The 12,498-nt window shown below is 41.3% G+C and overlaps 2 protein-coding genes across 3 annotated transcripts in view; one reads left to right on the forward strand and one right to left on the reverse strand.

Annotated features, from left to right (window-relative positions):
• The window catches only part of RB195_005265 (uncharacterized protein), a gene marked incomplete at both ends in the record, with an annotated part of 30,854 nt that extends 19,114 nt beyond the window's left edge, over positions 1-11,740 (reverse strand). Inside the window, one exon of one of the 2 annotated variants that reach the window (XM_064177657.1) lies at positions 11,731-11,740. In XM_064177657.1, coding sequence (XP_064034774.1) covers positions 11,731-11,740 — 10 coding nt within the window. Of the gene's footprint in view, positions 1-2,467; positions 2,513-11,730 lie in introns of those variants that run through there. The other variant, XM_064177655.1, reaches the window with a different exon arrangement.
• On the forward strand, positions 6,803-9,655 carry RB195_005266 (uncharacterized protein; the record flags this gene model as incomplete). The annotated part of the gene is made up of 2 exons (XM_064177658.1): positions 6,803-6,934; positions 9,524-9,655. The coding sequence occupies 2 exons, from the start codon at positions 6,803-6,805 to the stop codon at positions 9,653-9,655; spliced, it is 264 nt and encodes an 87-aa protein (XP_064034777.1).
• Positions 11,741-12,498: the final 758 nt, after the last annotated feature.

Below are 12,498 nucleotides of genomic sequence, written 5' to 3' on the forward strand. Positions count from 1 at the left end.
ACTGCAATTGAGTTCCACTGTGAGACGGCAGCACAGGTCTGTATTGCCGATGTAGCGTGCCAGAAAAACAGCTGATTTCGATCTACGCTTGCAGTGAATAGAAAATCAATCGATCTGCCTTGCAGTCAATCTTGCAGCAATTCTGGGTAATGACCTTCGGCGCAGAAACGATTTCTTAGAAGGAATCGCACGAAGCTCATTAAGACACGGAAATTTCAGATGTGATGAGAATGGTGCTGGTTCTTTTTCCAAACTGAAAATAAGCATAGGGATGAGCGCACTTGAACTTCCCATTAGAAATGCAATTTACGACCCTGGACATTCTAATAAACATAAGAGCACCTGACGGACTGGTTAAGAAGTGCTACTTTCCGTCAATATCTAATGGACTTCTCCGTAATTGCAGAATTGAATGAGTGAAGAATGAACAGTGCGGGCAATCGTGATCTCCCTTGCCGTGCTTCGAGGTGGGATTTTTGCGAATTGCCGAATTCATAGCAGTTATCTCCATGAGAAAAAAACGTGGGTAACACGGATGGAGAGTTTCGTGACGGCCAAAATATGTCCACTCCATTTTCTGGTCAATTAGAACCACCGCTAGCAAGTTCAGAAGTAGTTGATGGACGTTTTTGAGAGGATTTCAGTGTCACATGAAAAAGTCTTGTCTGAATGAGTGGCACTTTAGAGACGCACAGAATCGACTGGAGTGCTATGATCCCTGAATCCCGTCTCGCAGGGAGTAAAAACGTAGCAAAACAAAGAGATGAAATATCAGAAGCATCGTGGATAAATAACAGAATATAAAGGAGAAAGGAGAAAAGGAACGAAAATGGACAGTCGAACGAGAATGGGAGCCGATGGAGTTGATGGAGCTTAAAAAGCGAAGCACATCATCGTTGTGCGGCGTGTAAGAGTTTATTTTGCGCATTATGCTAGGCTGGCCCCGCAATGAATTGAAAAACACTAACCAACATAAAACTCTGAGCCATTTGTAACTCACAGATAACGACAAAGCGCACAAACAGCGCAGCCTGATCGTATTAGAAGCAATTTGCGGAAAAATATTTGTACTTTTTTCTCGTTGAGAAAAAAAGTGAAATTCAGCTAAGAAAAGGACCCTTGGCATCGAAGAGGGGTGATTTAGCAAGATTAGCATGAATAAGGCAGCTGCAGCCTTTATAAGTCGACTTGATCTCTGTTAGATGTAAACAACCGTATAGAGAGGTTGACGCTTGCAACAACATAGAACTAATGTTCGAATAAGGTTGGTCTATTGAGCACAGTCGGGGAGAGAGAATCATATTCAAAGCTCCTGTGCACAGGCTGAGATTCCCACGGACCAATCTGAGCCCGAAAATAAATCCCCCGAAATACGTACGTAGCTGCCCAAGAGTCTCCCAATAAGAAACCAAAAATTAAAAGACTCTGTGCTTCTAATCTTGATGCATTTGAACGTCCAGACGTGAATGTTCTTTAGCATTCGCTCTTATCTAGATAAGACTGCTACAATATGAAAAGATCTTTGTTTTTCTATCCTGGATTACTAAGCCTTTTAGATAGCCGTTGTCCCCATGAATTTTTTCATGTCTTTCATCTGAAAGGAAAAGAAAGCTATCGTATCGGGACTAATATAAGATGTGTGCTTAACCAAGAAAAGAGCAAAGAAATAACGATAATATCTAAAAATGGAACGAATAAAATGAGGAACAGAGAATCGCAGACAAGTCTTGCGATTAAGAAAAAAGCTGGATGCGAATAACACCCAGGAGTCCACAGAAAGCAGGAATTCGTCATTTTTAAGAAGTCTTCAACTTCTGATACAGAAAGGTTCTCCTAAGCAAGGAAATGCAATAAAAGACCTCGTATATAAATTGTATCCTGTTTAATTAGAGGTCGTATTGATTTTCTTTTCACTCATTGGTTATTTCTTAGTTTCTAAGCGCCCAAAAGAATGAACACAGCAGGCTTTTTTTTTGTTTTAGCAGCAGCTAGCGGTTGCTCATCGATTCATCCTTTTAGGAAGATAACTGATGCAATTACGAATATCTATGGAAAATAAATGGACGAGAACTGCGTGATCTTTGGATGGAGACACAGTCGACAGCTAAGGCGAATATCTTCCGTAGTGAATGTGCAAGCCACGCCCTCTTCTGTTTCCGTTCCTTCGTGGATTTTAGGCACTGCTGCCCATGTCTGAGCTGCTTAGACGCGTCTGGATGGTAAACACACTCTCAGAGGAATCAGATTATTGGGTGAGATGCTTGAGAGCTCGAATAATTATTCGAGTGCATTAGAACTGAGTACCTTACGTAACGAACTCATTTATTAAATTATTTTTCTTCTCTCGTCTTCCTTTTCGAGTCCAAAGATTCTCGTCGTGGCTAAACTTTTCTGTTTCTCCTCTACTTATTTTTTCCGTGTCTCTTTTGACTGAGTGGTTTTCTTAGCGTTCCATTGATGGCCTCACCCCTTGAGCTCGTAAGTAAACATCCAAAGCTCCCAATAGAACCATTCTACTGCTGAAATAGGAACTCAGAAGGCCAAAAACAGCAGAGGGGCCGACAACTGTGAATTCACACGTGATACGTGACTGAATTCACAAAAGGAGAACAATTTTCAAGGAACAACTGTCGGTTGAGAAGGATTTCTTTCAGCAAAATCGCACACCTTACTTTTTTTTCTTGGCGTCACAAAACAACACTGAAGAAAGCAACGAGCAACGAGCAACGCAACGAGCGGGAACTAAGAAAAGGGAAGGAGAAGATTCTAAGAATGCTAAGGAAGATGAAAGATTATCCTGAAGATATTCCGCATGAGAAAAGAATTGCAGGTGCAAACGACAGGTTCCACAGAAATTTCTCTCAAATAGTCAATCGGTTTGTCCTGCTGATGTTACCGTGATTAAAATAACTCAGAGATGGAAGGCGACGTAAACTGACTACGTAAACGTGAATACAAGACATTTTTGGATAAACTAGGACAATTTGCCAACTTTAGGACCCGTTCCATTGAAAACAATTCTGCAAACTCTACAATACTACTTTGGCAACAAAAAACGACTTAAAGGCATCACCCCACGAATCTGAGGTGGTGCAGATTTCAGGTGGAGTATTCGTATACGGGATGGGAGACTATGAAGAAGAGGGTGATTTCGTCCATTTCTTCCTAATTGCCGTAAAAAACGGCCCGGAAGATGCGGCGCCGCACAAGGCTGGCGCGCTCTAGTCGAACTCATTGTAGAAAGTAGTGCGCCAGAACGCCCGAAGCCGTATCTTCCGGGCCGTTTTTACGGCAATTAGGAAGAAATGGACGGAATCCCTCCTCCATAATCTACTTTCCCGTATACGAATACTCCACCTGAAATCCGTACCAGCTCATATTCGTGGGGTGATGCCTTTAAACCCACAATGCACACACGTGCCACACAGAGGTTCATAGATGCAAAAGGCGGAGCCGGACCCTCCTCTGCTGGAGGGGTCTGGCTCATGGGTGCAGCTGAAAAGTGAAGAATGTCGGAGCACCGGAACCAACCATCGCATGTAAGCTGAGGTTAATTTCAGTTAGAACCCTTCGCTTTTACTTTCCACCAAAGGCTATCTACCGTCAACCGCTGCACAAGAAACGGTAAAGCACTCGTGAAATAAAAATGGCAGAGTCAATACAATTAAGTTCGAAACTCAACCGAAGATTTGGCCGGCTGCTTGCAGTGATTTAGGAAAAAATGGACGGAATCGCCCCCTCTCCATAATCTGCGGTCCCGTATACGAATACTCCACCTGAAATCCGTACCTTCTCAGATTCGTGGAGTGATGCCTTTAAGTAAAACTTTCCGTTCATCAATCCCCAGTTTCTTTGCTACTAAAATGTTGCCTTGTTTATGAGAGACCTTCGTGAAGTAAACTAACAAGATCCTCAGAAACGAAAACAATAATACTCTGTATATGGAAGAGTTTCTGCACTAATCAAAGCTTTGATTATATTCCTATAAATGAATTTATTTTGCTCATAGAAAATGGATCTACGACCTTAAAGAAACAAGAAAATGTAGAAAAATGATTAAAAAGAAGTACTTGTACCTAAAAAAAAATCCAGTGTTTGTCGAGAGCAGGAAACTAATAAGTTTTGAAGGCTATAAGCATCGCCTTGCTGCTTAAAATACCTGTACCCTATGGAATGGACACCGACTGATTTTATCCAAGCGTAAGGAATGTTTTCGAATCGAGAGAAATCTGCATTTCCGACCGTGCGATCACTTCTTCAACGCTTGGAGATTTGCCTAATGAGTTCAAAATAGGAAAACTTCTCGCATAGCGTGTGACAAGAGAACTAATTTATAAATTCAAAGAACGATCAACACCTTTACGACTTCATTGAAATCATTGCAAAATGTGCGCGATTACCTAAAAGGGGACGGAAATTTCTTCGACACTTCTTTCTTTTTCAGTGTTTACACTATTCAGCAGATTCGTTATCTCCCTGCTTACATTTGAAGATTACCAAGAAAAACATGGGGAATTGTAAAGATAATAAATGCTGAAAAAAGTCACCTCAAATGATAATAAAAGATGGCGACGACAAGATATAATTTCACGCAAAGGGAAGAGATAAATTAAAAATTTGATACCCCGATAAAAATGCGGCATGATAAAAAGTAGTCGCTCGTTTGGAATCGGTAAAAATCGTTTGGAATTTTTGAAGGAAAACCTTCTCCGTTCTCTCAAAAAAAATATTTCAACACAGAAAATAAGTCATCTGATTCAATGTAAATTGTAATAACATATTTGATGAAAGGCTAATAAATAATGGATGTTTAATTGCTTGTTTCATTGTTATTGTTATATTTCTTTATTATTGTACTTGTTGTTATTTATTTTGTACAAAACGAACGAATCCTGTGCTCATGTCATGGCGTCCCGCCACGATGTTGACAATTTCGTAAACACGTCAGACATGTCAATAAGGTTGGTTTCCGCAAGTTCTTGACAGGTTTCAACACAGCTGAAGCTGGAAACAGCTGTTCCAGAAAATTCCTACAAAAAATCACGAGATCCATCATAAATTTTGTCATATGGTATGTGACCGTGTATACGCACGTCAGAGTGATCTACCGTAGCCATTTTCGAGGACGGCGTACTTCCCTAAGCACACAGTTCGGGGAAATTACGGGCGCGCTGCTTCCTTTACTTCAGTTCCAGATAGTAAAGTTTGATACGGTCGGACCAAATTGGCCTGAATTTCCGTGCACTTCCGCTGGAGACTGGCGATTACGACTGCGAAAAGGCGGAAATCCAGGCTGTCCACTTTACCTGGCGAAACATCTCTTCACATTCGCTTTCGCGTGAGGTTGATTTCCTGCAAGTGTAGAGAAGCTGCTTCACAAATAGTTCCGTCAGTGATCTAAGTTCTGCACTGAGTGGATACTGTGGCTACTGCAACTATCTCTATGTCTACTGATCCCTATTTTCATTCAGATCAAAAAAGCTGTGAAGTGGAGCGATTACGGTGCAAATGGTTGCTCTCGCAATGGGACCCACGCTGCCCCTGCATCTGCGCATGCGCCGCCGAACGCTCGCTCCCATCATAGTGCTTCGAGTGCAATCGCTTGCAGCACAAGTGTAACCGTTTTGAAACGACCGCATTATCGGAATGAATCCAACAAGTCAAGCTATCGCAAATTTCTCTATTTCCCGAACACTTCGGCCTTTAGCTCGAAGTTCGTCCGTAGCCGAGCGATTCGAGAACGACTTAAAGTCCTCAAAGAACCCCTTAAAAAGTCCTCACACCTGTGCTATCGTACGAAAATCGCATAGTCGAGAGGAAAAATTGCCAAGGACGGCACCAGTTTGTGCGGAACTGCTCACGCGATATTGCACAACAGCTCAAAATCCTTCGATTTGTGGCACACCTGTCAAGAGAACAACTCGACTTACAAATTACGAACGAGATCTATTGGATAAAGCATAACGTCTTCATTTAAAAAAAAGAACCGAAGCTAACCGCACGATTCTGCCGCAGCACAACAGCCGAAGGTACAAAATATCTCATCTGAACATTTTGAACGGACAGAAATATTTCAAAAAAAAACATGCTAAGAGAAGGCAAAGAGCAGTGATATGCCCTACCAACACTGATGAACGAACTGAGTGGACAGAGGACAACAACTTGTGACCGATAAGAAAGGTCGTTTGGAAAATGGCACAGAACACAGTGGAAGAAAATCCCTCAAAAACCTAATAAAACCGGTTCGAGAAAAATAATTCGGATTCACCCAATCTAGAAACAGAACGGACAATCGTAAAATTCGATTATGGGAGAGACAGGTGCTTTGACGAAACGACAGAAAACACGCATGTGAATATGAAGAGCTTTCGGAGAAAATTGTGAGAACACTTCGAAAAGTGGTAATTAGTATTGGTTTGTGCTTTACGTTCACTAAAGTTAGGTGCACGGAAATTGCTTCATTAGAAGTCTCGAAAAAATTCCGTAACAACTGAAATTACCCTCACTTCATCATATATTATAGATGGTTTTTCCATCTTCTTAAAAATGTTCATAGAAATTTTTAACTCTTTGACAGCGGTGAGCATTTCAAGTATTTCAAAGAAATTTTAACGCTCTTGACTATGTATAATATTAGCTAATATTATGTCAACATACCTTAAAAATAATAAGTGTATTTTGTTGGTCGTATCTACTAAATAATTCCAATGAAATATTTTGGAAGATTTTTCAAAAATCCTCGATGCACTGCATATGCACTTGAAAAAAAAACTTCTGAGAGCAAAATCCAGCGAAGGGTCACATGGTTTTTTTTTTAAATATCGTATTCCAGCCAAAAACGCGTGTGGCACGATGGCTCAATCAGCATTCGCAACCTGTTCGAGTTGGACGTTTGCCATTAAACCGTAGAGCCAAAAGCAACCAAAGTGTACAGGTCCGTAAGGGTTTCGAAAGTTTTTAGAGAGTACAAAATTATGTCATTTTTGTTGAAAACAGGGAATAATGAGTCGATCTGACATTCCTAATGGTTCCTAAAGTGGCCTACCAAACGTAAAGACTCGTTGACTTGCAAATGACAGTTCCTATTCACAGTTCCTATTCATTCATGCAGTTTTCCATTGAACGAAAACTCTTATTCCTTTTTAGTCTCTTTCGTACACAATAAAGCAGCGATCACGTGGCTTCCACGTAAAGTACCTATCGATCGAGTCAAGTATTCTTCAAGTATTCAGCCGAAGATGCGAATACATCTATAATTGAAACACTCGAACACTCGAAGAAAACCATTCTATCTACACATTAATCAGAAGGTTCGAATATTCTGTGCGAGAATTTGAATATTTGAATATTTGCGTAGTTCAAAGGAAATTCTCGACCCTCCACTCCAACTTCCCACGAAAGGAGCTGAACCACGTAAACAAAAAAGAGAAGTAAACAAGAAGTGTTGAGAGCTGACAGAAAAGAAAACGTGCTACACCATAATAATAGGCACAGGACAGTTGAAAAAACACATTGAATACTATTAAAGGCCACGATTAATTCTGCCACAAGGGAAAAGAAAATGAGGGACAAAGGGAAGCTTGAATCAGCGCCCAATATAATTATATGGGATGTTTTCATTTTTTTATTTGAAAAAATTAAAGTTTTTCTTTGATAATTTAGGATATTTCTGAAGTAACCACGGAGAATCGATTTGATTCTTGAGTTCAGTAACGCGCGTTGAGACCGTAGGTCATAGTTCTGCGGTGGAGAACTTAAGAGGTCCTGTTAGAAGCCATAAAACCTCCCACTCAGCTGACGTAATCACAGAAGCGATGAATGGGGCGGTCAGATCTTGCTTGTAGGGCTAACGCCTGCACGCCCCGCTGCGTAAAAAAACGAAATGAAATCTGGACAGGCGAAGCCAGCTCCGGATATCCGTTGTGCTGCGTATCGAGAGACGTCCAGTCAGGAACATTATGGTTTTTGCCCGAATCTAACACTTTGACTCCTCTGATGATGATTCTAATCCCTATAATTAGCGCTAACATCAAAGACCAGAATATCTTTTTTCTCGAGGGCAAAACAGCAACCGTTAAATATCCGCAGCGACAAGTTGAATGAAACAAATTGTGCCCGTTTCCTACAGAATGTTGCTCTTGAGTGTTTTATTTTTAGTACTAGAAAACGTCATAACGTTTTCTAGTACTAAAAATAAAACACTCAAGAGACTTTTCAGTTCGTTTAAGTCATAACGTCATATCTTTTATGCAATCTCTTTCTAAACAACAGCATATTCTGCGATGATTTGCGCATGATTCCAATTTTTTGTAACAGAGAAAAACTAAAGATGTTTCAAACAAATACTAACCCAGTAAAATCTGTTTAGATGTAGTGCGACATCGTAACGAAAGCTTTAGAAAATTGAGGTAAACATTTGTTACGAATGTTCGCAGTAGAAATAGTTTATTAGGGAAAGTTATGAACTTCAAAATTTATGCGTATATGTAGGTGTTTGAAGAAAATCGAACAACGTGACCAATAGTATTGAACTGTTAGAGAAAATCAAAAGACGTAGTGTGGAGTAGGAGAGGAGTAACTTTGCTTAGCCAGAGATGAGAGCTTCCACGAACCGCAATAGGAACGATGCAGCAAATGTACTGGAATGTGGCGCAGCTGTTCGATCTTCATTATCTGAGAGGTTCAAGAAGTCCGAGAGGTCAAGGACCGTGAAGGGTCTCCACCCATTTCAGAACTTTGCAAATTCTGTTTCGGTACCTGTGGCACTTGTCTTTATCTTGCTATAAAACTCAAAGTAAAACAGCAGTGGTGGTCTGTTATCAAAAAAAAGAGAAAAGTCATGGAGGATACAGTGCAGCAAGAAACAGTGAGCACACAACCGCGCAGTGCTGCATCTCATTGTAAAAACAATTAAAAACAATCCAACTCGAGCAGGATGGTAGTCAAAAGAGCGAAAGAGAAACACCAATAGGTATTCTTGTCTGATGGAAATAACCAAACGAGATCTGAATGTGTATCACCACTTTTCTATCTATCTATCTATTGTCTAGCTATTGCAAATTTCTCATTTTGTCCATGACTTTCGTTTTTTAGCCTTTTTGCGCTAATGCATTCGTGATAATGGGGCACACACGGTTTGCATCACATTGCCATGAGAAAAAATAGTAATTTGCCACGTGTGCTTGCCGAAAAAAAGTATCCGATCGGAATGCATTGACGAAAGAGGATTCGTATTGTCTGGAGAGCATGCATGGAATAGGGGGGAGGAAAAGAGGATGAATTGGCTGCCGCTGTTGACCTTATCGAGAGACGATGAGAGGCTGAATGCGAACGAGAAAAAGCTGACAGCTAAAAATGATCACCCTTCCGGTGTATATACTGCTAGGAAGGGCCATCTCTATCAAAAAAGAACAAAAGACAGCTATAATCACATAAATCTCCGGTACGGTGAACATTTCAGGTATTGTCACTGATCCGTCTTGTGACGTGCTATTCACATGTCAAGAAAATTGTTTATTTTCAGTGGTCGAATTCCGCCAATCACCCCAAAACTTCGAGCCTCACGTTGACGGCGTCTAAGAAAGAAAGAGAGAGAGTCTACGTATCCGATGCGGACGATTGTACGGAGATTGTAACCTACATGTGTTGCCCCTAACACCCTCCATCCAAAGGTCAAATATCCTCAGCCGGAAGATCGCGATCCCTCTGCCGCAGCGCTAATTCTTCTTCTATTTGATACCCGCCGTTCCTCTGCCCTGCCCCCGACTGAATGAATACTCTGACCAGATTGGCCGAAAGCTGTATGTTAAATATTGCCATTTGCAATGTAAATAAAAAACTCTGTTTTGTTTATCTATTTTTTTATTCACGTCTACCTTGTGCAAATAGAAAATAACAATCACCGGTGGTCCACAGCCGCATTTTTGATTTTTTTTTGGATCAGAGTCCAGCAAAACTCAGAAGCAACTAGTCAGCTGCATTACAGTTACTCCCACCTCATGTCTAGCAATTTGATGGGGAACCCCGCTGATTGTCACGCTCACAACACGGTCATACAAACATTAATGTCTTCTTGCTCTCTAACGTAAAGGCGGCAAAACACAAAATCTCTTCGGGACAATATGGAGCTTCGGTTGTCGATTACGGGCATGTGCGTGGCGCTGCTCAATTCCCTAATCGCCCAGAAAAGCGGCATGGGGACCGCCTTAGTTCTGCCTTAGTTCTAGTATGTATGTGCTACCCTTTTACACACACCGGTTCCCTCAGCAGCATATTCATTGGTTCTACTTCAACAGGCTATTGAGGAGGCCTCATTGATTGTGGTCCGCTCGCTCCTGGATGCTCCTGGATGCCGAAGTCTGTTGTCCCATAGAGGTCCCACAAAGGTCCCATATAGACTCCTCGTCTATTTCGTGATTTGTTGCCTTTATTGACAACATTCGATGGCATTCCATCATCTTTTCCCTCTTCCTTTCTTGACAAATGTTTTTGTCTTTTTTGACGAACACGAAAAAAAAACCAAGAGAACAGTTCTGAAATTCACTGTAATCCACAAGAAAGACGGAAAATGTGGATAAATTCGCTAACAATAGTTAGGTAAATGATGTATGTTGAACTGTACTAATAACGTTTGTAATGTTTGCCGTAAACAAAAACTACATTCTTTCAATGTAGAAGTTCGTAAATTTTGTTCTGGTATGAAAGCTGAAACAAGTGGAGGACGAGCGAACAAGAAAGGTGAGGGAAAGCCAGAATATGAAAAAAAAACCTAAACACGCTTTATATTGTTGTTGCTGCCAGGTTTGAAAGGCACGATAACGACTGTTATCTACAGAACAACCGCTGAACAGCTAAAAAAGCAAATTTTCTAGATTTGTTTCCACATTCTTTCACAGCATGACCCCATGCCAAAATAACATGACATTATTTTCTTTTTCAAGACATTTCCAGGAATAGTTCGATGAATCCCTCACTTTTCTAGGTAGGAACTACCACAGCATGAATGTATGAATTCAATCACATGGAAGATGTGAGTAGACGCGATTTGTCCCTGGATCGGATCTGTCATTTCCTCGAAGGACTCGAGGAAACCACTAAATTATGGGACTAGGATTAAAGAAGCGCAGCCAGGTACTCTGCCTCTCTGAGTCGGTGCTCAGTGTAGAAAACGGAAAAGAGAAGGTCCGCTGCTCCCAAGTGGTGACAGTCGCAGAAATTCCCTTTAGAGGTGCAACGAACAACAGAGCGTGGTCATTAAAAGACCTACAGAGACAATGTTGAGAGTCAAATCAAATAAGTAAAAGTGGATGCGAAAATATGTTAATCAGATTATAAGATAAAAACAGGCCAGGAAATTCTTTTTAGTAGGTTCAAAAGAATTTTCAAATTCAGGCTTACAATTCAAAATTGAGGAACAATCGGATTTAAATGATTTTCAAGCAAACAGTCAATCCTTCGTCGAAGACCTCTAATCTATTGAGACTTAGATCCAGCGCTACTAAACCACATTGAAGAGAATAATGTAAGGCTGGAGCATTACAACGACGGCATTCAATCACTTCAGAATGTGGCACATATGTCAAGCGCATGAAATAGCCGTCAGCAACCAGTCGACTTTTATCCAGACCCAAAAAATACAGATAATCAGCACCTTGGTCATACTACGCTAATTCTTCACCGTTCTACACCGTGCCTACTGAAAAAGGAGATGAAAAAACGGCCCTAAAATACCTGTACTCATTGTGTTCCTTTCGTGGTGGGATCGTCAGCAGCAGGACAGATGCGCTTTAGCAACGAGGTGCAGGAGCAGACAGCGCGAACGACGGCGATGAGATGGTGAACTGACAGCGAGTCGTCCCAGTTTGCCGCGCTGTGGAGAATTGCTAGCACAGCGAACTGATGTCCACCGTGACTGCTATGTGGGGCGAAGAATAAAAGAATTCGATGGTATCGATAAGGAACACTCTGATGGGACAACACTTTCAAACAAGCGTCAGGAGAATACGGTTTTTTTTTTCTCGCAAGTTTCTGAAGCTCTGAAATCGCTACGACTCGATTGTTGATCTCTTGATCTGCCGAATCGAAGAAGTGACGCTCGATAGTTGGTGGCTGTTGTTCAACCTTCTTAGGTAATAATCTTCGAATGAGTGTTGTTCCCCAAAATAACTAAGGGGAAATGAGTGTGGAGAGATACACAAGCAGCATCACGTTGTGCATCACTGCCAGCGATTCGACGCGGAAAAACCGCAGCACATCTTACTAATCTCCCTATGCATGTTGCGGTAGCCGATCCAACATTGTTCCAGCTCAGATTCGAGCAATGATGCAACCATGCACGCTGTTAGTTGTTGAATGCCTTGTCGACTAAGCACTTAGCCGGTCCTGAAGGTCCTACAGCACTCTGACGCTGTGATAAATATATATTTTTCTAGATTAAATTTATTGACGTTTTTTCTTCACTGATATCACCACTACTTGGTCTGATTGCTTCCTCTCGCA

Source organism: Necator americanus, chromosome I (assembly GCF_031761385.1).
Source record: "Necator americanus strain Aroian chromosome I, whole genome shotgun sequence".
Lineage (NCBI taxonomy): Eukaryota > Metazoa > Nematoda > Chromadorea > Rhabditida > Ancylostomatidae > Necator > Necator americanus.